Genomic DNA, 24,033 nt, shown 5'->3' on the forward strand with positions numbered 1-24,033 from the left:
AGCCCTCTCTGCTCCTTAACACGCTCAGCAGACCATGCTGTTTTTGGCATGGAGTGCTCTGATTTACCAGGGTGACATGCTAATGTCAAAGGCTGGACAGTGAATGCCTGCCAGCATCCGGGGATTCGATGCTGCTCACGTACAGGACTGGGGCTTTAAGAATCTTGCTTGATCAACAATATGGTTAAAAAGTAGCTCTCAAAGGAAGCTTTCAAAGCAAGTGGGGTTTTTCTGTTTTGAAGACCACATGATAAACCACACACAATTAAATCATTTCATAAGTATCATTTGCTTTTATAGCTACTGACCCTCTTCTAAAAGACCCATGTAATAATCTTGAGAGGCATGGACATGCAAAAGGAACATGGCTTTCAAAGGCAGCCCTCTTCTCATCTGTCTCTCTTACACACACACAAACACACACGGGAGGAAAGTACAAATAATTCCTTTTCTTACAGAAAAATCAATGTGAATTTGTCTCCCCCTGCTGGAATCAGACCTTGTTCAATTTATAATTTTAACTATTAACAACAGCTGGCCGAGTGTAGTGGCTCATGCCTGTAATCCCAACACTTTGGGAGGCCAAGGTGGATCACCTGAGTTCCGGAACAACCTGGTCAACATGGTGAAACCCCATCTCTACTAAAAATACAAAAATTAGCCAGGCGTGGTGGCGCATGCCTGTAGTTCCAGCTACTCAGGAGGCTGAGGCAGGAGAATCACTTGAATTCGGGAGGAGGAGGTTGCAGTGAGCCGAGATCGCACCACTGCACTTCAGCCTGGGCGACAGAGTGAGACTTCATCTCAAAATAGAAAACCAAAACAACAACAACAAAACAGCCTACGTTTGTAGTTGTGTTAAACTGGAAATATCCCTGACGCAATTCTGTGACATTCCTTTACTTTCATTAAAAAATTTCCTATCATTTTGCTGAAGAAAATTCTCTTTATTATAGTAAAATAAAACTAATTCAGATGAATGAGGGTGAAGGAAACACTTTGAGTGAAAGCTATGAATTTTCAGCCTGGTCTCGTCTCTGCTTGTTAGGGAGGGAGATGGGTCAACTGGCCTCTTTGCACAGACTGACGAGGCTGGCCCAGATGCAGATGAACATTCTGGGCAGTACGGCGGAACGGTTAAGAGAATGACTTGTGGATTATACTGACCTAGCTCTGCTGCTGTGTGACCATGGTAAGTTACTCACCCTCTCTGAGTCTGTTTTCTCATCTGCACAACAGAGAGAATGTCAGTATCTCCCTTGTGCACAGAGTGCCAACAGCAGTTCCTGGAATGAGGCCAGCACTCAGCAGTGCTTGCTTTTATTACTATTAAGGCAGTTTATCTCTATTCCTGAGTAGACTGAACAGATAGCTCGTAGAAAACAAAGGCTGGTTCTTTAATGAACACTAGGGTTGTTTGTCTTCTCATAGATACATTCTCCCAGACTCAACATCTCACAGGTATTTTCTTTTTTTTTTTTTTTTTTGAGATGGAGTCTTGCTCTGTCGCCCAGGCTAGAGTGCAGTGGCGCGATCTCGGCTCACTGCAAGCTCCGTCTCCCAGGTTCACGACATTCTCCTGCTTCAGCCTCCCAAGTAGCTGGGGCCACAGGCGCCTGCCACCACGCCCAGCTAATGTTTTGTATTTTTAGTAGAGATGGGGTTTCACCATGTCAACCAGGATGGTCTTGATCTCCTGACCTTGTGATCCGCCCTCCTCGGCCTCCCAGAGTGCTGGGATTACAGGCGTGAGCCACCACGCCCGGCCCTCACAGTTATTTTCTAATCAGTTTCCTCCTTTTTGCTCACCCCCGAGCATAGGTATTCTTCAGCATGAAAAAGAGCACTGTTTTTAAAAATGGCTTGGCCTCTCTGGGATGCCGAGGCAGGCAGATAACTTGAGGCCAGGAGTTCGAGACCAGCCTGGCCACATGGTGAAACCGCGTCTCTACTAAAAATGCAAAAATTAGCCAGGCGTGGTGGCAGGAGCCTGTAATGCCAGCTACTCTGGAGGCTGAGGCAGAAGAATTGCTTGAACCCGGGAGGACGTTGCAGTGAACCGAGATCATGCCACTGCACTCCAGCCTGAGCTACCGTGCAAAACTCTGTCTGAAAAAAAAAGAAAAAAGAAATGGCTTGGCCTTCCAGCAGTTTCTGTGTAGCAGGCTTTCAATGTCTCACTCTCAGCAGGGACCCCCTCCCTGAGCAGGACCATTATCTACAGATAGATCAGCTTCCACATCTGTTTCTGGTTAACCAAATGCTAGGTGAGGGAGGTTACAGGCACAGTGAAACACCACAGGGATTATCCTTATTTCCAATATTCCTTCACCCATCAGATGAATCAGGATCAACACGGCTAAATACATTGAAGAGACTGCCGGGTGTGGTGGCTCACGCCTGTAATTCCAGCACTTTGGGAGGCCAAGGAGGGCGGATCACGAGGTCAGGAGATCAAGACCATCCTGGCTAACACGGTGAAACCCTGTCTCTACTAAAAATACAAAAAATTAGCCAGCGTGGTGGCGGGCGCCTGTAGTCCCAGCTACTTGGGAGGCTGAGGCAGGAGAATTGCTTGAACCCGGGAGGCGGAGCTTGCAGTGAGCCGAGATCGTGCCACTGTACTCCAGCCTGGGTGACAGACTCTGTCTCAAAAAAACAAAAACAAAAACAAAAAGCAAGAAAAACAAACAAACAAACACTGGACGGACAGAGTTAGACTGAGGAGGGCGATTCACACTCCAGAGGTGGGACCTGAAGCTTGAGAGGAAAGCCCATGAGAGACCATCTCGCAGAGGAGCCCCCAGAACTCATCTCCCTGGCCAGAGGAGAACCCACTGCAAGGAATGCCTGTCTTGCAAGAGCAAGTGCAACCTGCCAACAGCAGGCTCTGAGCCCTCCTTGTGCGGCCAGAGAGCCACTGCGTACAACTGCCAAGGGTACGACTGCCCTTCTTCTCGGCTTCTTTCTGGAGCTCCCCAAGTAACACCCATTTCCTGGGAGAAATAAAACCGAAACACACTGTGCTGGTGGAGGAGACAGGCACTCTCTCAACACCCCTGGGGAGTGCAAATTGATGACACAAACTCCTTGGAAGGTACTTTGGCAGTATGGTCAAGGCCATAAATGCACATGGTCCCTGATCCAGTAGTTTCTGGAAGCTGACCCACCAGGATAGTTTCACATACATGCAAATGAGGGGAATCCCTGTGCTGCTGCTTAGAACAGCAAAATATTGGAAATAAGACAAAGGCCCACATGAACATTGGTACATGTTAAAATATATCCATGTAAAAACAAGACAACCTTATGTATATCGATAAGGAACAACTGCTAAGACACATGATGTGGACAACAGAAGACAGAGATCCGTGCCTATGGGATGCTGTCACCTGGTTAAAAAAAGGTTCACGTATGCGGACTCAGGAAAGACAGAACTCGAGGGTGGGACAACCTATTCAAAAAAACATATCCTGTACATTATTTTCCACTGTTTAAGTAGTAAATTTGTCAGTTAGCTCATGAGTCAATCTAAATGCCACAGCTAGATCACCAGCAGTCTTTTCCAAATTCTATTACTTAGAGAACTGATTCATAGAAAAAAAAACACTGATGTACAAACTTTGAATACAGTTTATTTAAAAATTGCAGCCTCTTAGCTGGGCACAGTGGCACAAGCCTGTGATCCCTGCTACTCAGGAGGCTGAAGTGGGAGGACTACTTGAGTCAGGAGTTTGAGGCCAGCTGGGCAACACAGTGAGACCCCGTTCCCCAACCTCAAAAAAATTAGAGCTTCTTGTACTTAACTGTTGGTTTTCTTAAGCACGTCCTCCCTTTAACACAGATAGCAAGACTATGTCCTGCCCAATACTGTCAAAATTCAAGGGTGCAGTTCCCAATCAATGAGCCTTTGCTGTAATTCCAGTTTCCCATCTGCAGGGGTCAGCCTAGTGTCCTCCTTTTTTCCTGTTCTCTTCTGTCTTCCTTCTGCCTGGAAGGTACATGACCCAAGGCTGCTTCACTTGTTCACTATGGAGTAGTGGTTAAAAGTAGGCCCTTGCTCCCCCTGCTGGCAAAGGAGGACTGTGGCTCTGCCCTTGGAGAAGCCAGCGATAGGAAACAGGCTGGATGGGAGGAAAATCTGAGGCTCAAAAATCCGCTGAGGGAAGGACGCTTGGGTGAGGCTGCAAGGATTTTTCAAGGGTTTTGAAGAGGAAGGTAGATCGTAGCCCTACAACCTGTAAAGGAAGTAAATGGAGAGTGGGGGAAAAGGTGATTTTTTTCTTTAAAGGCATAACTGTGGCTTATGTAAATTTTTTATGGTGTTTGAGAAATAAGAACCTGGGTTCAATTTGAAAAAAGAGCTGAGCTTTGGAGCTGAGTGCCCCGGTTCAAATCCTGATGCTGCCACTCCTGGCTGTGTGATGCCAGGCCAGTCACTTAACCTCTCTCTCTTCCATTTTCTCAGCATTAAAATGTCGATACAGGGTGAATGTCCCTTAACTGAAAGGCTTGGAACTACAAGTGTTTCAGAGCTCAGACTTTTGCAGATTTGGGAATATCCACACTATATTACCAGATGAGCACCCCAAATTTGAAAATCCAAAATCTGAAATGTTCCAGTTTGTATTTCCTCTGAGCTGCATGCCAGTGCTCAAAAAGTTTTGGATTTGGGAGCATTTAGGATTTGGGATTTTAGGGTTCGGGATGCTCAACCTGGAAGGATCTTAAGGTTGTGAGGATTCAATGAGATGTGATATGTAGCAAGCACAGAGGCCTCTGCCAGGCACACAGCAAGGGCATGATGAAAGCTGAATGTTAGCCACTGCCATGATTTAGAATCCACTCAAGGATTTCAGCGTTTTTTTTTTTTTTTGGAGACAGGATCTCACTCTGCTGCCCAGGCAGGAGTGCAGTGGCACGATTACGGATCACTGCAGCCTCAACCTCCCGGGCTCAGGTAATCCTCCCATGTCAGCCTCCCAAGTAGCTAGCAATACATACACACCACCACGCCTGGCTAATTTTTTTGGTATTTTTTGTAGAGGCAGAGTTTTGCCATGTTGCCCAGGCTGGTCTTGAACTCCTGGGCTCAAGCAATCCACCAGCCTTGGCCTTTCAAAGTGCTGGGATTACAGGCGTAAGCCACCGTGCCTGGGAATTTCAGCTTCTATAGCAAAGGTAAATGCCCAATATTTACACTAATCTTATTTGACAAATAGGCAACATACTGCAGGGATATTTCTGCGCACGGCCAGGAGGAAAGAGGGCTAATTTATTTAGCAGTTGCTTAGTACCGTATTTTCAGTTAACACACCTCCAGAAAGCGACATACTGCCTTTTCCCTAATTAGATACCACTCCGGGTGACTGCCCACAGAAATCCACGCAATGACATCCTATAATTCTTTACCAACTGTGAGATCATAAGTTAATTAGGCTCTTGGGAAAAATTATTAGAAGTATAATTAAAAGCAGAGTAACACATTATTAGTAAAGCACATTCTAAAAGGCACCCACTTTAGATTCAGTGATATAAGAAGTCCACCCCCCAAACCACACAGGTCTCCAGTAGGTACCCTCCTCTGGAATCTCCTCCTTCAGTTGTTCAGAAAACAATGCCACAGCACCATCTACTGAAGTAGATTTCCTCAAATGTCAAGTTGTGCAACGTGATCTTGGAAGTTTTCAGACAAGCTTTTACTGGTTGAAATCTAGTGTATTTTGTGCTTGGAATCTTCCTTCATTTTACAAATCCTGGTAGAAGTGTGTGAAATCTCGGCCTTTCTCACTTTGCTGAGCTGGTCAAGGCCCCATTTCTTGGGTCTGGTCTTCAACCCTGTGCAACCCAAGGGGCTGAGGCACCTGCACAGCCCCCCGTCCCTCCTTCTTTCACCCCCGGTGGTGTCCCAAGGACTGCTGCGCTGCAATCCTTCTTCCTCCTACTACCTGGACCACCCCATGCCTCAGGTGAAGAACTCTGTCCCATTCATTTTCTAATCCAGTGTTGAGCCCAGGAACCATCAATTAGAAGTGAAGAACTTGATAAATATTTATTCAATTAAGAAAAAGTCCAGGGCCGGGCGTGGTGGCTCATGCCTATAATCCCAGCACTCTGGGAGGCTGAGGTAGGCAGATCACTTGAGGTCAGGAGTTCGAGACCAGCCTGGCCAACATAGCAAAACCCCATGTCTACTAAAAATACAAAAATTAGCTGGGTGTGGTGGCGGATGCCTGTAATCCCAGCTACTTATGAGGCTGAGGAGGGAGAATCATTTAAATTTGGGAGGCGGAGGTTGCAGTGAGCTGAGATCATGCCACTCCACTCCAGCTTAGGCAACAGAGTAAGACTCTGTCTCAAAAAAAGAAAAGAAAAAGTCCTATCTGAGAAATACCCAGGATCCTTAAGGTAACCCCAAACCATGCCCCCATCCCAGTGCCAGTCCTGCCTCAAAAGACAAGCACGTGTTGAATAAGAGCATCAGGAAGCCATCTTTGGTTTCTAGGACTAAAGAATGTGATCTTTTCTCTAAAGCAGCCACTTTAAACCAGCCAGAAATCATACTTCCCATTTCACTATGCCTTTGGGTGAAGGCATCAGGTCAATCAGAGAGTCCCTAAAAGGCAGGCATGTGGCTGCACCAGTCTCAATGTGTGCACCTGACTTCTGAGACACATGCACAAACTAAGCTCTATTTTTCCCAGAGGTGGATGTTTCCGTTCTTCTCTAATAGCTCTAAAAAGGGGCTCCCTCTCTTAATTTCTGTGCACAGGTCAAGGTAATCAAAGTTCATTTAAAACAAGTGGAAATAATGTAAGTCAACACTAGGGGACACCCTCGCCACAGGGAAAAGCCTGGATCACATTTTGAAGAACGCAGAGGGCTGAAAATGAAAACTTCCTTCCCTTGGCGTCCTAAGGGTTTCAAAGAACTTCAAAAGAAGAAAAAAACCTGCCTGGAAACTACAAACACTATTCATTAGTGGAGAGGGTAAAGTCCCACTTAACAAGAAAGACCAGACTGTATCTGAGTTGATAAAAAGCGAGTTTCCCGGACGCCTTTCTAGCAGGGACACTTCCACCTCTGCCTGCAGGAGTCTGGGCAGCTGCAGAATTAGAACCCACTGGGGATGCCCAGGGCACCTGCCTTCCAAATCAGCCAACAAAAATCCACAGAAGAGTCAAATGCATTTTGGTTAAATCTTCTTTCAAAACTCAGAGATCTTTTTTTTCCTCCTTAACTCTCGGTAGGAAGTGATCTCCATGCCGCACGAACAGCATGGAAACCCACGGCTTTAAAAGAACCTTGCCATAAAATGAGAAAACCTCTCCAAATGACTAATCTTTTTACACCAAAACCTCTCCGCGCTTGTCAGCTCTCACCATATGTGGAAACATACTCGGACTATGAGAATGATTCCACTCCTACAAAGACACAAGGATGATGTAAGACGGAAAAGTCAATTCTGCAGCGCCAATGAAGCCCTCGGACAGCAGGTGGGAGGTAGACTTCCGGGCAGATGCATCGCCTAATGCCAGCAGATGCCTTGTCCCACGTACCCTGGGTGCCCCCGGTGGTCCCAGCCTACCTTCAAGGTCTTCACGGCCACCGTCAGGCTGTATTTCTTCCACACGCCCTCGTACACCTCCCCGTACTGGCCCCCGCCCAGCTTGTGCTTCATGGTGATGTCCGTGCGTTCCATCTCCCACTTGTCGTAGTTGGGGGACACACCGTAGACGGTGGGCTTGTTGCGCTTAGGGGCTGGATAATGGAGTGTGGTGATGAGCCCGTCGGCCACTGTTGAATGATGATGAACCAACTCGGCCAGGGTGTTGAAGCGGCTCTCGGAGGAGACGTAGAGCTGAAGGAAACAGGGAACAGACTTCAGCCCACAGAGACAGGCAAGCTCAAAGAGCTCATGTGAGCCAGTTTGGATGAGCCTTAATTCACTGCACAGCAAAATCTCACATAAGCAGCTCTCCACACAGGACAGAGTGTTTAGAAGACCAATTCTGCTGTCTTTCTCTAGGTGTACTCTAAGTTACTCGCTCAAGCAGAAAGGCATAATAAAAGGCCTCAGGGCCTCTGTACCTGCTGCTGCTCCCTCTGCCTGAAATCTCCCACTCCCTCATCTTCCGTGCCCAGTTCTCGCTTCCCGTTCCAAGGCCAGTTTTAACGTCCATGAAGTCTTCCCCAACCACCCAATCTAAAGTCATCACATGGCACGGGTCATCCTACCACCTGTCTTACTTCTCAGCAATGGACCCACTACTAGCTCATAATTTCCTGTTTATCTGCTTAATTACTGTCTGTCTCCACCTAAGAGCATGGAAGCTTCATGAAAGCAGAACCCTAAGCTGTTTTCATTCCAATGTTGAGAACAGGAAATCAACATGTAGTAAGTACTCAATAAATAACTGTTGATTAAATTAACACACAGTAGAACTTGGTGGGTGGTTGCTGGTAGGAAAAGCAAAGAATTCATTTAATTTATAATTTAAAAGGGATAAACCTAGAATGAAATAGTGATCAGAAGATGAAAACCACTAAACATATCCAACACGAGGAAGCAAAAGGAAGGATTTATGACACTAGAGCATTCGGTCCCCGTGTGAGAGCCACAGCAGGTAAGGACCTAGGGTCAAACCCTCCATGTAGAGTTTGCATCTGGACACAAGAGACGGAGAGGAAGGAGAAGGAGCAGGCTGGCAGAAAGCAACAACGCAGCGGGTGCCAGCTATCTGTTTTCTTCTCTTTTCATTGGTGTGGCAAGGGAATACTTCCTTACCAAAAACAATTCCACATGAAAATCCACATAAAACATCTGGACTCCAGGCACATAACTGAATCTACTGGCTTGCTCAGGGCAGCCAACCATCACTGAAGGTGGAAAGAAGACTTAAAATCATGACTAGGCATACAGAAGACTTGCCCAAACTGCAAAGACATGGGAAGAAGGAGCAGATTTGGGACAGTGGTGATGCTTGGGACGAGGGGAAAAAAAGGGAACAGGATCAGGCTTCAGCTATAACTGTAATATCTTATTACCTAAAAAAAAAAAAAAAAAGGAGGGGGGAAGAAAAAGCCTGAAATACATACAGCAAGGCCAAGGCCTTTGGCTGTGGGTTATGTCAGGCACCATTACTATATGTCTGTAATATTAAATAAGAAAAATGTTTTTAAAAGAAGGTAGCAAAGAAATATACAAATTAGTCCCATTGACAACCCTCAAGAAGGTAAAAAGGATTCGTCAACAGGAAGGTTTCTCTTTCTTTTGTTTTGCTTGGGGAGATAACACAAGTGAATTCCTAAAACAGGCAAGCCAAAGGCATACATTTTGGGGTTACAATCTTTTGATAACAATCTCACTAAAATAAAATTCTGAGAAACACAAAACTTGTCTAGAAAGATTGCTCCACTCTGGGGAACTTGCTCATGGTGTAAGGACTGTGGCCTGGGGACACTGGCTTATCCCTCCGCAAGACAGGGCCTCTGAATGGCAATACTTTTCAGGACGTGGCAGCCCCGCTTTTATTCTTGAGAGCACTGAAGAGAAGCCTCTGAGTGAACTGCTCTAGGGACACACACCATGAGTCATGCTCAGACCCACGAACGTGCACACAGGAATGCATCGGGGAGCGGAAGTCGGCACCGCTGAGGGCTGCCGTTAGCTTCATAACCACACAGTGACGTCCACTCACTCTCTTCAGTGCTAGTCACCAACACAAGTGCTGTACACAAAGAAAACGGAGCGGGACCTGGGGTCAGCTCCCAATCCCCGACCCTCTGGAAAAGTCTGTCAGCTATCCTATTACTTCACTGCCGGTGGCAAGTGCTCCAACCCCTGTTCTCAGGTTAGCTCAGCTGATGGTGTGCTCCCTACCAGGGACTCTAGAGAAGCGAGAAAAGCCATTCCAAGAAGACATTCCTGGAATCAGAGCACCACTCCCACCTTGGAAATCACTGGCACAGTACAGAGTCAAAGAGCCCATGTGGCCTGCTGGGCTCCAGGGCAGAGCACCTGGGAGCAAGTCTCATTATCCCTTTCTCCCGTCGGAGCAAGAAGCACACAAGCCTCAAAGGAGTGCTCCCCAACTGGCAGATCGGGTTCCTTCACTCCAGCGTGGAATGCTAATGGCTCCCCTAAGTCCTAGTTTATGCAGAATTTCTTCTTGGGCTCATTTGATTCCCCCACTGGCTACTGTGTTAGAGATTCAGTTACAGGAGGTTTCACTGAATGGCCCAACTTTATCCTTTTCAATAATTAAATTTACAGACGTTGTGACTTAGTTCATTTTTCATCATAAAACTTACATACTGACACTTACTAAATATTAAAACCATTCTCCCTCAAAGGCACTGCATATTCAGTTCACAGCCATCTTCCCCACGTCCCACTAATAGTCAAGGCAGGTGCTTCCTTCTGATTAGTTCTAGGTTTTGAGCAGCATTTGTTGGGGAACTGTGTAATCATCAGGAATTCGTGGCATGTTCAGGGAAGAAAGTAAAGTTAGTGTCATGAATGGCATGTCATTACACTATGCACCTGGTTCCACTAACACTCAGGTGCTCAGCCAGGGCTGCTGCCTTTCCCTAATCATGCATGAACCTGAAGGATAGGACTTGTCAAACTCTTAGAAACAGCATTTTGCTGGGAGCAGTGGCTCACGCCTGTAATCCCAGCACTTTCGGAGGCCGAGGCGGGCAGATCATGAGGTCAGGCGTTCGAAACCAGCCTGGCCAACATGGTGAAACCCCATCTCTACTAAAAATACAAAAATTAGCCTGGCGTGCTGGTGGGCACCTGTAGTCTCAGCTACTTGAGAGGCTGAGGCAGAAGAATCGCTTGAACTTGGGAGGCGCAGGTTGCAATGAGCCGTGATTGTGTCACTGTACTCCAGCCTGGGTGACAGAGTGAGACTCTGTCTCAAAAAAAAAAAAAAGAAAGAGAGAAAAGAAACAGCGTTTCTTCTGACAGCCACACTGACAGGCCTAACAGAGCTTAGACTTGTGCAATCTTTGGCTGCTGGGCCCGGGAGTCCCATCTCAGACATACTGTTTACAGGTTGCTCAGCCAGGAAGCAAGTTCCCCCAAGAGCTGCTCACACACCAGCAAGGAGGCAAGCCTCGCAGTACACAAGAACGGTCCAAAGCTCCTCCACCAGAGCAGGTTAGCCACGTGCTCGGCTTTTCACCAGGAGGCCTACGCCTGCTGAGCCACTGTCAGGGCGGGTAAACCTTAAACATCCAAGAGGCTGTGTAAATGGTCCCTTCCTGCAACTCTGCTGAAGCTTAGGACGACCTTGGATCTGTCACTTCAGCAGACCATGAAAATAAATGTCAATTGGGCAAATTTCTTTCAAGAAAAGGAAAGACTCTATTAAGGACTAGAAGGAGTCGAGGAACGTGACAGGGGCATCTCACAGAAGTCAATGAGGTGTGGACACAAACATTCAGAACTAAGACCTTTAGGCAGGAGGTGGTGAAGAAAAATCAATCTTCAATTCTGCTATGTCAACAGAGGGTTACAACTTTGGGAAAGTATCAGAAAAATGACAATCAAATCCCAGGGTATCCAGAGATTTTTGAGACTGTCAAGGCTCCTAGGAAATGGCAATGGCTCAGTTTAGTATTGGCCCCTTCAAGAGTCCAGCTCATAACCCCCGGTCCCCAGCTCTGAGCCCTGAGCTGGTGGTCCGGGGCTGATGAGCCACAAGGGCTGCTGAAAAGCTCAGAACACAAGGAGTAAGGCAAATAAGAACCAAGAGGGGGGAGGCAGAAAGAAATCCTTTGGGGCCTTACAGAAGAATCTTCTAAATTCAGTTGTTTTCTAAAGATGAGCTAATTTAAAAATAAGAACCAAACTTATTCAACCCCAGCCTATTCCTCCTATCAGTCTTAAATTTTCCCCTTAGAAATCCAAAAAGGATTGCATCAAAGTTCTGCTATGTGAGCAGCATTTTTCAGCGGCAAGCCACACAGTCACACGCATAGCTGTGGGAGCTCCCTCTAACGATGTTCACTCATTCCAGTGATACGATCCCATCCAACACACCCCCTCGAGTGCGGCCCTCACAGGAAGGAACCTCCGCAGACGGTCTGCTGGATGACGCTATGGGCTCAGAAGTCCCCAGGTGCCCAAACAGCTGATGGGAGAGTCTGTGCCAGGCGGGGAGGGAGGAGGCAAGGCGCCAAGCAAAGTGTGATGTGTTGCCCAATGGTGGACACTGCCTGGTCAGATGAGCTCCCTGTGCTCTACCTGGAATGAAACAAACCCACCTGGCACATACTAGCTTTTAGACGGAGGCATCTTAGGCAGATTCTCCCTCTTTGGATGAATCTCAAATTCTGCAAATCACATATCCCATATGCAGGCCTTTCCTTGCCCCTTTGAACAGTATTTTAGACCAACCCCTAGCTAATGAGCTGTCACACTAGATCATGCCTGCCTGCATCTGTTCCAAGGTTGTTGATTAAACAGCTCTAGGGAAAAGAAACCATTATCCTGTTCAGTGCAAACCTCAAGTGATTATCTCGGTGCAGCATGACTTGCCTTGGATAAATAGCACAGATGGGAAGCAAGCTGTCTGCTCCAGAAAATCACCCCCCATGGGTGGTGCACTCTGGTGTTCTGATTCACTAGAAAGGTACCCTTGTGGTCTGAAGGCTCTTTCAAAGGGCCGAATGCCCTGAAGTACATCCCTCAGAATGGAAGGACGCAGCTCCACCTCCGGGATAAGAACAATAACCCAAAAAGCAAGCTGACAGGCCCATGTCTAGTCACACAGGGATAACAGGCTCTGTTGTCCGTCATGCACACTGCAGTGTTGGTACTAAAGAATTCTGCAGTGGTGGAAAGCATCAGATATGGGCAATAGGACTTCAGGCAGAAGAATTTGGGATGTGAAGAAAAATAAGAGCATTAAAAAGGAAGTATATGTATGTTCATATGGTACAAGTGAATGTGTGAAGACAGCCAAAAAAAAAAAAAAAGTTAAAAAGGTAAGTGGGGACTAGCCTATCAGATACCACAACATGGTATAAAGCTATAGCAATTACAAGTTTGGTACTGGCATATGGATAGACAGACCAATGGAAGAGAACAGAGGAGTCAACAGGCCTAGATATACATATACACTTGGTATATTTCTAACATGTAGGAAAAAGATGAATTTACTAAATGGCATAAAGATGACTCAAAATATGCCACCATGCATATTCAACATAATGAGATGCCATTCTTTACCAGTCAGAGTGACAAAGATGTTTTTACATGGCTAATAATAAACTGTTGGTGTGGGTTAAGGGGAAACAAGCCCTTTCATGGATTGTTTGTGGGAGAAAAAATTTGTACAATTCTATAGAGGGTGACCTGGCGATGCACATAACCTTCAATCAGTTCTAGCAACTTATCTGCATACACTTACACCCACACAAAGAAGCACGTGCAGCACATTTTCAAACCAGGCCACGGGCCACTAGTCAGTCTATGAAATACATTTAGTGGATTACAACCAGAATTTCTAAAAAAGTGAAATAGAACAGAATGAAATGCAAACTATCAGAGTGCGTTACATACAGTAAGGGTAGGTAAGACTTCATGAAACTTTTGTTATATTGTGAGGGCTGGGTGGTGATGTAAAATGAGTTTTTCTTACAGCAGACCCAGATTTTTAAAAAGGTTTGAAAGCCACCTCATGTCAGCATTATTTATAATAACTAAAGATTGCAAACAACCTACAAGTCAACCAGCAGGGGACTACTGAAATAAGTGACAGTCCATTCATGCTACACAGTCACTGGTAAGAATGAGGCAGCTCTAAATCTGTTGCCATAAAACAATCTCGAAGGTGTATTATCACACGGGAGAAGCACGATGCAGAACAGCCTGGAGAATGCATCATTTGTGTGCCTTTTTGAATATAAACATCCATATAAACATCTATATACCATCCATCTATGTCCGGATAACTCTGGAAGGAACTAGTAACAGTCCTTGCCTCTGAGAGGGAAAAGTGAATTAGAAGTCAATTACTTTCTACCGTAATTCATTTTGTTCTTTTGATTTTTTTAACCATATGCATGCATTACATACTATTAAAAAAATATAGGCTGGGTGCAATGGCTTATGCCTGTAATCCCAGCATTTTGGGAGGCTGAGGAGGGCGGATTCCTTGAGCTCAATAGTTTGAGACTAGCCTGGGCAACAGGGCGAGACCCTGTCTCTACTGAAAATACAAAAACGGCCGGGCGTGGTGGCTCACACCTGTAATCCCAGTACTTTGGGATGCTGAGGCAGGTGGATCACCTAAGGTCAGGAGTTCGAGACCAGCCTGACCAACATGGTGAAACCCTGTCTCTACTAAAAATACAAAATTAGCTGGGCATGGTGGCACATGCCTGTAATCCCAGCTACTTGGGAGGCTGAGGCAGAAGAAATGCTTGAACCCAGAAGGTGGAGGTTGCAGTAAGCCAAGAATGCACCATTGCACTCCAGCTTGGGCAATGAGAGCGAAAACGCCATCTCAAAATAAACAAACAAACAAACAAAAAACAGCTGGGTATGGTGGTGTGCGCCTGTGGTCCCAACTACCTGGGAGGCTAAGGTGGGAGGATCACTTGAGCACGGGAAGCAGAGGTTGCAGTGAGCCAAGATCACACCACTGTACTCCAGCCTGGGTGACAGAGTAAGACTCTATCTCAAAAACAAACAAACAAACAAACAAACGAACAAACATACACCATCGGGACCACCGCAATCCACCTATCTACACTGTACCTCAACTACAGCCTGGTGCAGTAGAGTAAACTGTGGGATCCAAGTCTATTCCATCAATGACTCACTAGGTTGACATCGGGCAAGATCTCTTTATGCCTCCCTTTCTTTAATGCAAAGATGCAGGTATTACAGCAATACCTCAGTTAATGTTAACTCCTCCCTTCTCTTTATGGACTCTTAAGGACTATTTATATGAAGGGCACAAAATCATATAGGCCACCTCCCTTACAACGCCACACTTTGGGTTTGGTAAGCTGTGGGGTCTGATCCCGGTTTTCACTGAAAACTGCATGCGTGTATGCACGTATGTCCACACACCTCTCCATGAATGTGTTCATCCGCAGGAAGAAGCCCATGTGCCAGGCGTCTGTGGGGGAGGGGATAGTAAAGTGGTCTTTCGCTCTAAGAAAGATTATCTATTATTTGAATTTTTCTCACTGGGGATGATTTCTATCATTATAAAATATTTTTTTTTAAAGGAAGAATCTTATTGTAAAAAATGTGTCCAAAACCCAACAGATATTCCTCCTATTTTAAGTAACTTGCTAACAACAAAACTCTAGCAAGACAGTAAGAGAATCATACCAGTCCCAGGAACTTGTAATATCACAGAACCGATCTTCAATGAAGGGTCTTCATAAGCCTAATGGAATGACTCCTACTGTTTACTTGATAGATTCTTTAAACATCTTCTTGGTTGAGCTTTCTTGCAGTAATTTATCAATCTGACAGCAGGACCTCTGGTTCCCCTGCCCTGGGCCCATCAGCCCCCCTGCCAAGGGTCCCTACCTTGCCATCAGAAGCAGTGTTGATCCTGTAATGGTACACCCTCCCTTCGTATCTCAGCGAGATGGACCTCTGGCCAGGACTGCTCTCACTCTCACGCACCAAGAAGCTGCCATTGATCCCGCTGCTCAGCAGATACTCAGCGGCATTGCGGGACACAGGCCCATGGTACCAGGAGTGTTTCTCCAGACTGTTGACTGGCGTGATATAGTTGCTTGGGACCCAGCCTTGGCCATTTTTGGTTTGGGCTTCACACCATTCCCCATTGTGATTATAGCCTAAGACCCGGAGCTTTTCACCTGAGAAGAAAGGAACCAAATCAGACATATCAGCTCTGGAAACCAGCTTTGTTCTTTTTCACTGATTCTTGTGTAACTACTAAAAATCTCCAAATTCCTAAATACCAATTTCATTTTAACAAGTCCACATAAAGATATGCATTTATAAGTGTATGAGAATACACGTTTATATCTGAAGCTTCCTGTTTGTACTGAACAGATAGGTAAGTATATAGCCTCAATTTTTATAAATCAATTGTGTTTATTCAAGTGCTCTGTTCCTAATATAAGACATTTTAGGTTAATAATGCTTTTTCTTCGGGGAAAAATTGCGTTCAGTATTTTGTCCAGCTGTCCTCTTCAGTATAAAAAATAGGGCAAGTTCTGTTTTTGCCCAGGGCTATTGTACAAGAACTCCTCTAAGGAGAGGTGACTCCCTTGGAAACATGCGGTTGTTATTTTGGATATCCCTGCAGTCCAGATTTCAAAGCTGCTCCTTTAACGAGCAAAGGGTGGCAGGTCAAACCGCAATTCTCAGATTTCTGTCTCCTGCAACTACCACTAGCTGCCCACAACCCTTTTACCTTTAGTTATGCTTAGAGTGTTATCGCCACTGGCCACAAAATCGTACAGTGCAACGAAAAGGTTGGGGTCGTTTTCACTGGGTCCAGCGAGAAGGTTTTCCTTGGAGTTCCAACGAGCGGCTTCAGTCAGACCCTGAGGCTCAAAGTCAGATGCTACTGGCCGCTGAAGGGCTTCTGGAAGAGAAAGGGGGGGGACAGAAAAAAGAAAAAGGAAGAGAAAATTGGGAGAAAAAATTAGTTTTATTCTGAGAAGCAAAAATATTTGTGTTTCCAACATTACACATTCATAATTTATTTCATTTCTTAACACCTATACATACTATTATTATTAAGATGGTTTTTAAAAAACTCTTCCTTTACTAAATCTTGTGGAAATTAAGTATTTTCACTACAAGGTGGTAACTATTGTTCCCCAATAGTTTGAGCTTCTAAAATTCATTGATTCAATATGAGTTTAGTCAAATTAAAAGTCTATCCACATATGCGTTTGCCTTTGCTTAAAATATGCAGTGAAAGTTTCTTGCTTTTGCAGGGCACGGTGGCTCACGCCCGTAATCCCAGCACTTTAGGAGGCCAAGGTGGGTGGATCATCTGAGTTCAGGAGTTTGAGGCCAACTTGACCAACATGGTGAAACCCCGTCTCCATTAGACATACAAAAATTAGCCAGGCGTGGTGATGCACGCCTGTAGTCCCAGGTACTCGGGAGGCTGAGGCAAGAGAATTGCTTGAACCCAGGAGGTGGAGGTTGCAGTGAGCAGAGGTTGCGCCACTGCACTCCAGCCTGGGTAACGAGAAACTCCGTCTCAAAAAAAAAAAAAAAAAAAAAAAAAAAAGAGGCCAGGGGTGGAGGCTCACGCCTGTAATCCCAACACTTTGGGAGGCTGAGGCGGGTGGATCATGAGGTCAGGAGTTCAAGACCAACCTGACCAACGCAGTGAAACCCTGTCTTTACTACGAATACAAAAATCAGCCGAGCATGGTGGCAGGTGCCTGTAGTCCCAGCTACTTGGGAGGCTGAGGCAGGAGAATTGCTTGAACCCAGGAGGCGAGGCTGCAGTGAGCCAAGATTGCGCCACTGCACTCCAGCCTGGGAAATGGAGTAAGACTCCGTCTCAAAAAAAAAAAAAAGAAAGAAAGAAAAAAAAGAAAAAGAGAGAGGAAAATTCTGATTTGAAAAGAACTGAAGGATCTACCAGATGCTTGAGCCAAACACAAATGGTAACAAATTGTTTTCGTTTTCCTTCTCTATGGATTTAGAGGATCGTCACGCATTCTTTCCTGGGTAATAATACCATCTCAGGGGTAATAATACCATCTCAGGGGTAATAATACCATCTCAGGGGTGGGCCTGATTCTGAATTATCTTTAAAAAAAAAAAAAAAAAAGAACCCACCTGAGACACTAGACTAAACTTCCGGAAACATGACCAGAGAACTTTCAGAAATGGATGTGTTCTAAAATATCTCTTTGGGATAAACCAACAGAACATAAATCATAAAGGTCTTCAAGTCTAGCTTCTGTACTACTAACTGAAGTCAACCTTCAGGAACTGTTTCTCTGAAAGGGTAAGTCCTAAATTACATTATTACAATATTTGGTAATTTTTCTGAATGGTGGGGGGCAAAGATAACTTCAAGGAACAGGTTCTTGCAATACTGGCATCTCCCGGAGTGTAGAAGCTTAGTCATATGTTTGGCCCCCTTTCTCGAGTACTTACATTGCCTCTAAAAGTTCACCCTAGCACCATCAGCATTAGGGATTATCGATTTTATTAAAATATGTGATCCCCGAGGTCAGGAGATCGAGACCATCCTGCCTAACACAGTGAAACCCCGTCTCTACTAAAAATACAAAAAAATGAGCTGGGCGTAGCGTGGTGGCGGGCGCCTGTAGTCCCAGCTACTGGGGAGGTTGAGGCAGGAGAATGGCATGAACCCAGGAGGTGGAGCTTGCAGTGAGCCGAGATCGCGCCACTATACTCCAGCCTGGGTGACAGAGCGAGACTGTTTCAAAAAAACAAAAAACAAAACCCCCCCCCCCCCAAAAAAACAACAATGTGATCCCCACCCCTATCTAGTGTACATTGGTTTGGTAGTCTTGACTGTAGGGCCAAAGACTGTCCTTTGAAATGTAGGTATGTGGGGCTGGGTGCGGTGGCTCATGCCTGTTATCCCAGCACTTTGGGAGGCCGAGGCAGGCAGATCACCTGAGGTCAGGAGTTTAAGACCAGGCTGTCCAACATAGCGAAACCCCGTCTCTACTAAAAATATAAAAATTAGTTGGGCGTGGTGGTGCACACCTGTAGCCCCAACTACTCAGGATGCTGAGGCACGAGAATCGCTTGAACACAGGAGGCAGAGGTTGTAGCAAGCTGAGATCATGCCACTGCACTCCAGCCTGGGCAACAGAGTGAGACTCCATTTCAAAAAATAAATAAACAAAATGAAATGTGGACATGTGATTAGAGCTTGATGTTTTCTTCTGTAAGTCCTCCCTATAATGAATGTATCATCTCACTTCCAGCTTCAATTTCCTACAGATGGAGGGAGAACTCAGAGCCATTCACTATGCATTCCCACTGTCGAAGCTTTCTAGATTTCTGTAATTCATTCCAATCATTTACAGTTGTCTTACACCTAATTCTGTAGTAATTTGTTAAAGTTATCTTCCTTTACTGAGTCTTTCTAAAGCATTCATCTTAATTTTCCTAGAAACAATTCTCTTTTCACACTTGCATTTCATTGGTTTCATATTAACCAAGTAATTACAACAACAGATATATCTGAAAGAAACAGGCTTGGAAACAAACACGACTGGCTCTTGTGGACAGGAACATATGCAGCAGCAGACAGTGGTAGTGTGGCTACCCCATCCCGTGTGCCATGGCGCACGGGGACTATGGAGGCATGTTTTATAAGGAAGTGAAGAGTGCTGGTCAATTTAGCAAGTCAGTCAAGTGGAAGCCAGTTAAGAGCTTCCACTGTCATTATATTAGAAAAACTGTCAGGCAGAGCATTCTTGACACACAAGGACTTTACATACCAACAAGAAAAAGAAAAATCCCTCCACTATGGAAAAAATGGGGCAAAGCCACGAATAAGCAATTCACAAAAAATTTACGTTATCATTAAAGGCCAGGTGCGGTGGCTCACACCTGTAATCCCAGCACTTTGGGAGGCCAAGGCCGGCGATCACTTGAGGTCAGGAGTTCGAGGACTAACCTGGCCAATATGGTGAAACCCCGTCTCTAATAAAAATACAAAAATTAGCCGGGCATGGTGGCGCATGCCTGTAATCCAAGCTGCTAAGGAGCTGAGGCAGGAGAATCACCTGAACCTGGGAGGCGGAGGTTGCAGTAAGCCAAGGTCACGGCACTGCACTCTGCTTGGGCAACAGAGTGAGACATTGTCTCAAAAAAAAAAAAAAAAAAAAATTACCATTAAACATGGAAAGTGTGTGAACGCTTGATAATAATCAAAGAAATGCAAATTCCTTGCCAAATCTGCAGATACACCTTTTTGACACTGACAGCCAGTGTGGGTAAGATTTCAGAGAAATGGGCACTCTCACACAATGCTAGTAGTAAGTGTATAAATTGAGGGCAACTGGAATATGAACCAGAAGTCTATAAAGAATTTAATATCTGATTTACCTCTAGGAATTTATCCTAAGTGATCAACACAATGATTTCTATATACTAATTTTAAATAACAGCACAGAAAAGGGCAAGTACAAAATATCTATCAACACAGGATAAGTTAGTTTATGCTGCATGCATAAAATAGGATATATTTTAAAAGCCATTCAAAATATTTTTGGAAAAAATATTTAAGTTTGAGAATATACTCCCAACAATATATTAAGTGTTTATATTACATTCCAGTATATAAACATGGTCCCAAGTATGAAAAAATTGAAAGAAGACTAGGAGGAATTTCACCAAACTGTGAACAGTAATTAACTCAGGGTGGTGGGTGGGATTTTAAGCGCTTTAAATTTACTTTTCTTTTTCTTTTTTTTTTTTTTTTCTTGAGATGGAGTCTCGTTCTTGACACTCAGGCTGGAGTGCAATGGCGTGATCTCTGCTCACTGCAACCTTCACCTTCCAGGTTCAAGCAATTCTCCTGCCTCAGCCTCCTGAGTAGCTGGGATTACAGGTGCCCGCCACCACACTCAGCTACTTTTTTTGTATTTTTAGTAGAGACGGGGTTTCACCATGTTGGCCAGGCTGGTTTCGAACTCCTGACCTCAGGTGATAAGCCCGCCTCAGCCTCCCAAAGTGCTGGGATTATAGGCGTGAGCCACCGTGCCTGGCCTTAAATTTTCTTTATACTTTTCTATATTATGGTATATTTCTCACAATAAATGTGGATTGTTTTTATTACCAGAAAACAATGACAAACATATAAAAACTTTAATAGAAGTCAACCGAAATTTTTTTTTTTTTTTTGAGCTGGAGTCTCACTCCATCGCCGAGGCTGGAGTGCAGTGGTGCGATCGCGGCTCACCGCAACCTCCAGCTCCCAGGTTCACGCGATTCTCCTGCCTCAGCCTCCTGAGTAGCTGGGATTACAGACATGAGTCACTGCGCCTGGCTAAGTTTTTTTTTTTTTTTTTTTTTGCATGTTTATTAGAGACAGGATTTTGCCATGTTGGCCAGGGTGGTCTTGAACTCCCGGTCTCAAGTGATCTACTCACCTCAGCCTCCCAAAGTGCTGGGATTACAGGCATGAGCCACTGCGCCTGGCCCTAAACTTATACAATTTATAATTTAACATGAAAAAGCATGCTGGGGCGGGAGGCTTCCCTCAGGCTGTCCTGAAAAGGCACTTGTGTGCCTCCCTCTGGTGCATCAACCTCGTGGCCATAAGCATACAACTTTGGCAGACCAGGCCCACACAGGAAATTAAACCAAAGTCATGAATACAGAAATGCTTTTCTTCTCAAATGCCATTTGACCTCTTCTATCAAACATTCTGCCGCATCTGGATTTGATCAAAGTTACATAATCGGGGAAGTGGCCTGGAAAACACCTGGAATAAGCAGAATGCAGATCCCCGCCCAGAGGTGGCCATCCACTTGAAGTGTGGGTTAAAGTGGGACGGTCCCGAACATTGTCGACAGATGCTGGGAATGTTATGCAAGAGGATGAGGCCTTTGTTAGGAAGGAAAGGGCCTCCCACTGCTTTTTGATTCAACAGGACGTCAGGCGATCCAAGGCAGTCTCTCAACTTTCCTCTCCGGTTCTTGCTCTATTCCACAAATTAATGGCTAAAGCCCAAAGGGAAGTATTGCTCATGCATGCCTTTGGACCGAGACACTGAAGCGTAGCCACAGTCCAACACCAAAACCTTCCAGTCAATTCCCAATCCAGGCTGATGTCAAAATTGACTCACAATGTATAAATGCCAAGTTACTTGCTTCATTTCATAGTGAACTATGCTCGTCAACCTTAAAAATGATCACAGTTTACAAGGCCAAAGTTGCAGAATGTACTTAAATCTTTCTTGCTTAAGACACAAACTTTCCACCGCTCCCTCTGTCAGGAAGTGAGATTCCCCTAAAGAAGCCCGAAGGCTTCATTCAAAAAAAAGATGCCCCAAATAGTTCCCTTCTTCTGTTCTTCCAGCAGATCTTTTGGCTATTGTCTTGGGAAATAAATTTTAGCATCTGCTATTATTCTTAAATTTTTTTAGTGAACATTTTCTGCAGCCTTTCTGAGTCATACTTTAAATAGATTTAAGATCTGGATCTTCAAAAGCGCCTCTCACTCCACTTAAAACCATATTGTTATTTTGTCATAATGTTAACAAAAAGGTTTCCACTCACCAACTAAACTCAGAAAAAGTCACTAATTAGCTAGTTGAGCACCAAGAACAGTGATACATCTAAAAAACGCCTCAAACCTCTAAAAAGCTCTAGCTCTGGCTATGACAGTATAAAATTATTTGGAAATTTTACAAGAACCAGGCCACAGAATTCACTGGATCTGTGCATGATTAACTTGTTTAGACAGTATTCTAAGAAAATGGTTTGGGTCTTTACAGTAGAATTGAAAGATCGTTTTATATAAAAATAATCCTTTCTCAAAGCTGTGAGTCACTGATGAAAAATGTTTACAAAAGATTCTCGGACACAGCAAATCTGGCCTAGACTTCCAGGGGCCGCTGGTGCTGCACCGGACGCTGGCGAACAGTCAGAGAAGGGAAATGCCCATGAACCCCAGCACCGGCTACTTCACAGCCCAAGGGGGACTTGACCTCCAGGAAAAACATCCCCGGGAAGCTTCCCACCTTCCTGCTGGCACTTGTGCCCAACATCATAGTTCCCACTAGAGTGCAAGGCAGCCAGCTATGGAGCATTCATTACTGTTCACACCGTGGGCTTTCCGGAAGGTTCTTGGAGACGGTTCAGTGTGGGGGGGACAGGAGGATGGAGCATGTCAGACGTGACAAATGTTCCCTTTAATTTTGCTCACATTCAATTATTTAAATTTGTGCTGCTTTATTCATATTTCCTTTGTGGGTCCTTCACTATTATCCTCCAGTTCAAGGAATCTCTGTAATTTAAAAATCTATAAAACAGATCCTTCTAAAAAGAGGCTTCGTGTTTTATTTCATACTCCGTTCCAACGGATGAGATCATGCTCAGACTATTCTCAAGTTATAACAGTCTCACACAACTTTTCAAAATATGAGCTTAGAGGAAAAGTATTATTTCCCACATTTTGAGCCTGATGAAAGTCATTTTATCTATTTCTACATGGTACTTTATTTTGTAATTTACACCTTCACCCAGAGAAGTTAAAATCATTAAAACACACAGACACATAAGCACATACACACACAGAGAGAGAGAGAGAGAGAGACATACGTTTAACTGAACACAGTCTTTGTGTTATCTTCAGACCCCAAAACACTGTGTCAGCTGCTAGGGTGCAGGCAGGGGCAGGGCAGTAGGGGAAAGACATAAAGAACCAGCAGTAGCCCCTGCTCCTTAGAGAAACACAGCTCCTGAAAACTTAGAGACTCAACAGCAAAAGTCTAATGGAAGGCCAGCGCTGTCCTGTGGATGAATTTTTTTTTTTTTAGATAGAGTTTCGCTCTTGTTGCCCAGGTTGGAATGCAATGGTGCATTTACAGAGGATTGCAAAGGAAAACAGTCCTCAAAAGACTTTTTCAAACAGTCCTCAAAATACTTTTAAAAACTTGTAATATAGCTCTTATTAATGCATTAAATAGCTGTCTCTTTATTTGTACATTAAATAACAAGATCCAGTGGCAACTATGTCATTTCAAAGTAATCACAACTGTTACCTGATATGAAATACCTGGTTTCTGGCCAGGTGTGGTGGCTCACTCCTGTAATCCCAGCACGTTGGGAGGCCGAGGCGGGCAGATCACCTGAGGTCAGGAGTTCAAGACCAGTCTGGCCAACATGGTGAAACCCCGTCTCTACTAAAGATATAAAAATTAGCTGGGCATGATGGCAGGTGCCTGTAATCCTAGCTACTCAGGAGGTTGAGGCAGGAGACTTGCTTGAACCCAGGAGGCGGAGGTTGAAGTGAGCCAAGATCATGCCACTGCACTCCAGCCTGAATGACAA

At 44.9% G+C, this 24,033-nt stretch overlaps 1 protein-coding gene across 5 annotated transcripts in view; it reads right to left on the reverse strand.

Moving 5' to 3' along the window:
* The window catches only part of ABL1 (ABL proto-oncogene 1, non-receptor tyrosine kinase), a 176,090-nt gene that overhangs the window by 17,062 nt on the left and 134,995 nt on the right, over window positions 1-24,033 (reverse strand). For 4 of the 5 annotated variants that reach the window (XR_010119922.1, XM_055270678.2, XM_055270679.2 and 1 more), the window contains exons 2-4: window positions 16,428-16,601; window positions 15,569-15,864; window positions 7,589-7,861 (exon numbers count right to left, since the gene is read on the reverse strand). Coding sequence is in view for 4 of the 5 variants with exons in the window: in XM_055270678.2 (XP_055126653.1) it covers window positions 7,589-7,861; window positions 15,569-15,864; window positions 16,428-16,601 (743 nt within the window). In the remaining variant the exon portion in view is untranslated. The remainder of the gene's footprint in view (window positions 1-7,588; window positions 7,862-15,568; window positions 15,865-16,427; window positions 16,602-24,033) is intronic. The other variant, XM_063635763.1, reaches the window with a different exon arrangement.

The sequence above is a fragment of the Symphalangus syndactylus genome, chromosome 3 (assembly GCF_028878055.3).
Source record: "Symphalangus syndactylus isolate Jambi chromosome 3, NHGRI_mSymSyn1-v2.1_pri, whole genome shotgun sequence".
NCBI lineage: Eukaryota > Metazoa > Chordata > Mammalia > Primates > Hylobatidae > Symphalangus > Symphalangus syndactylus.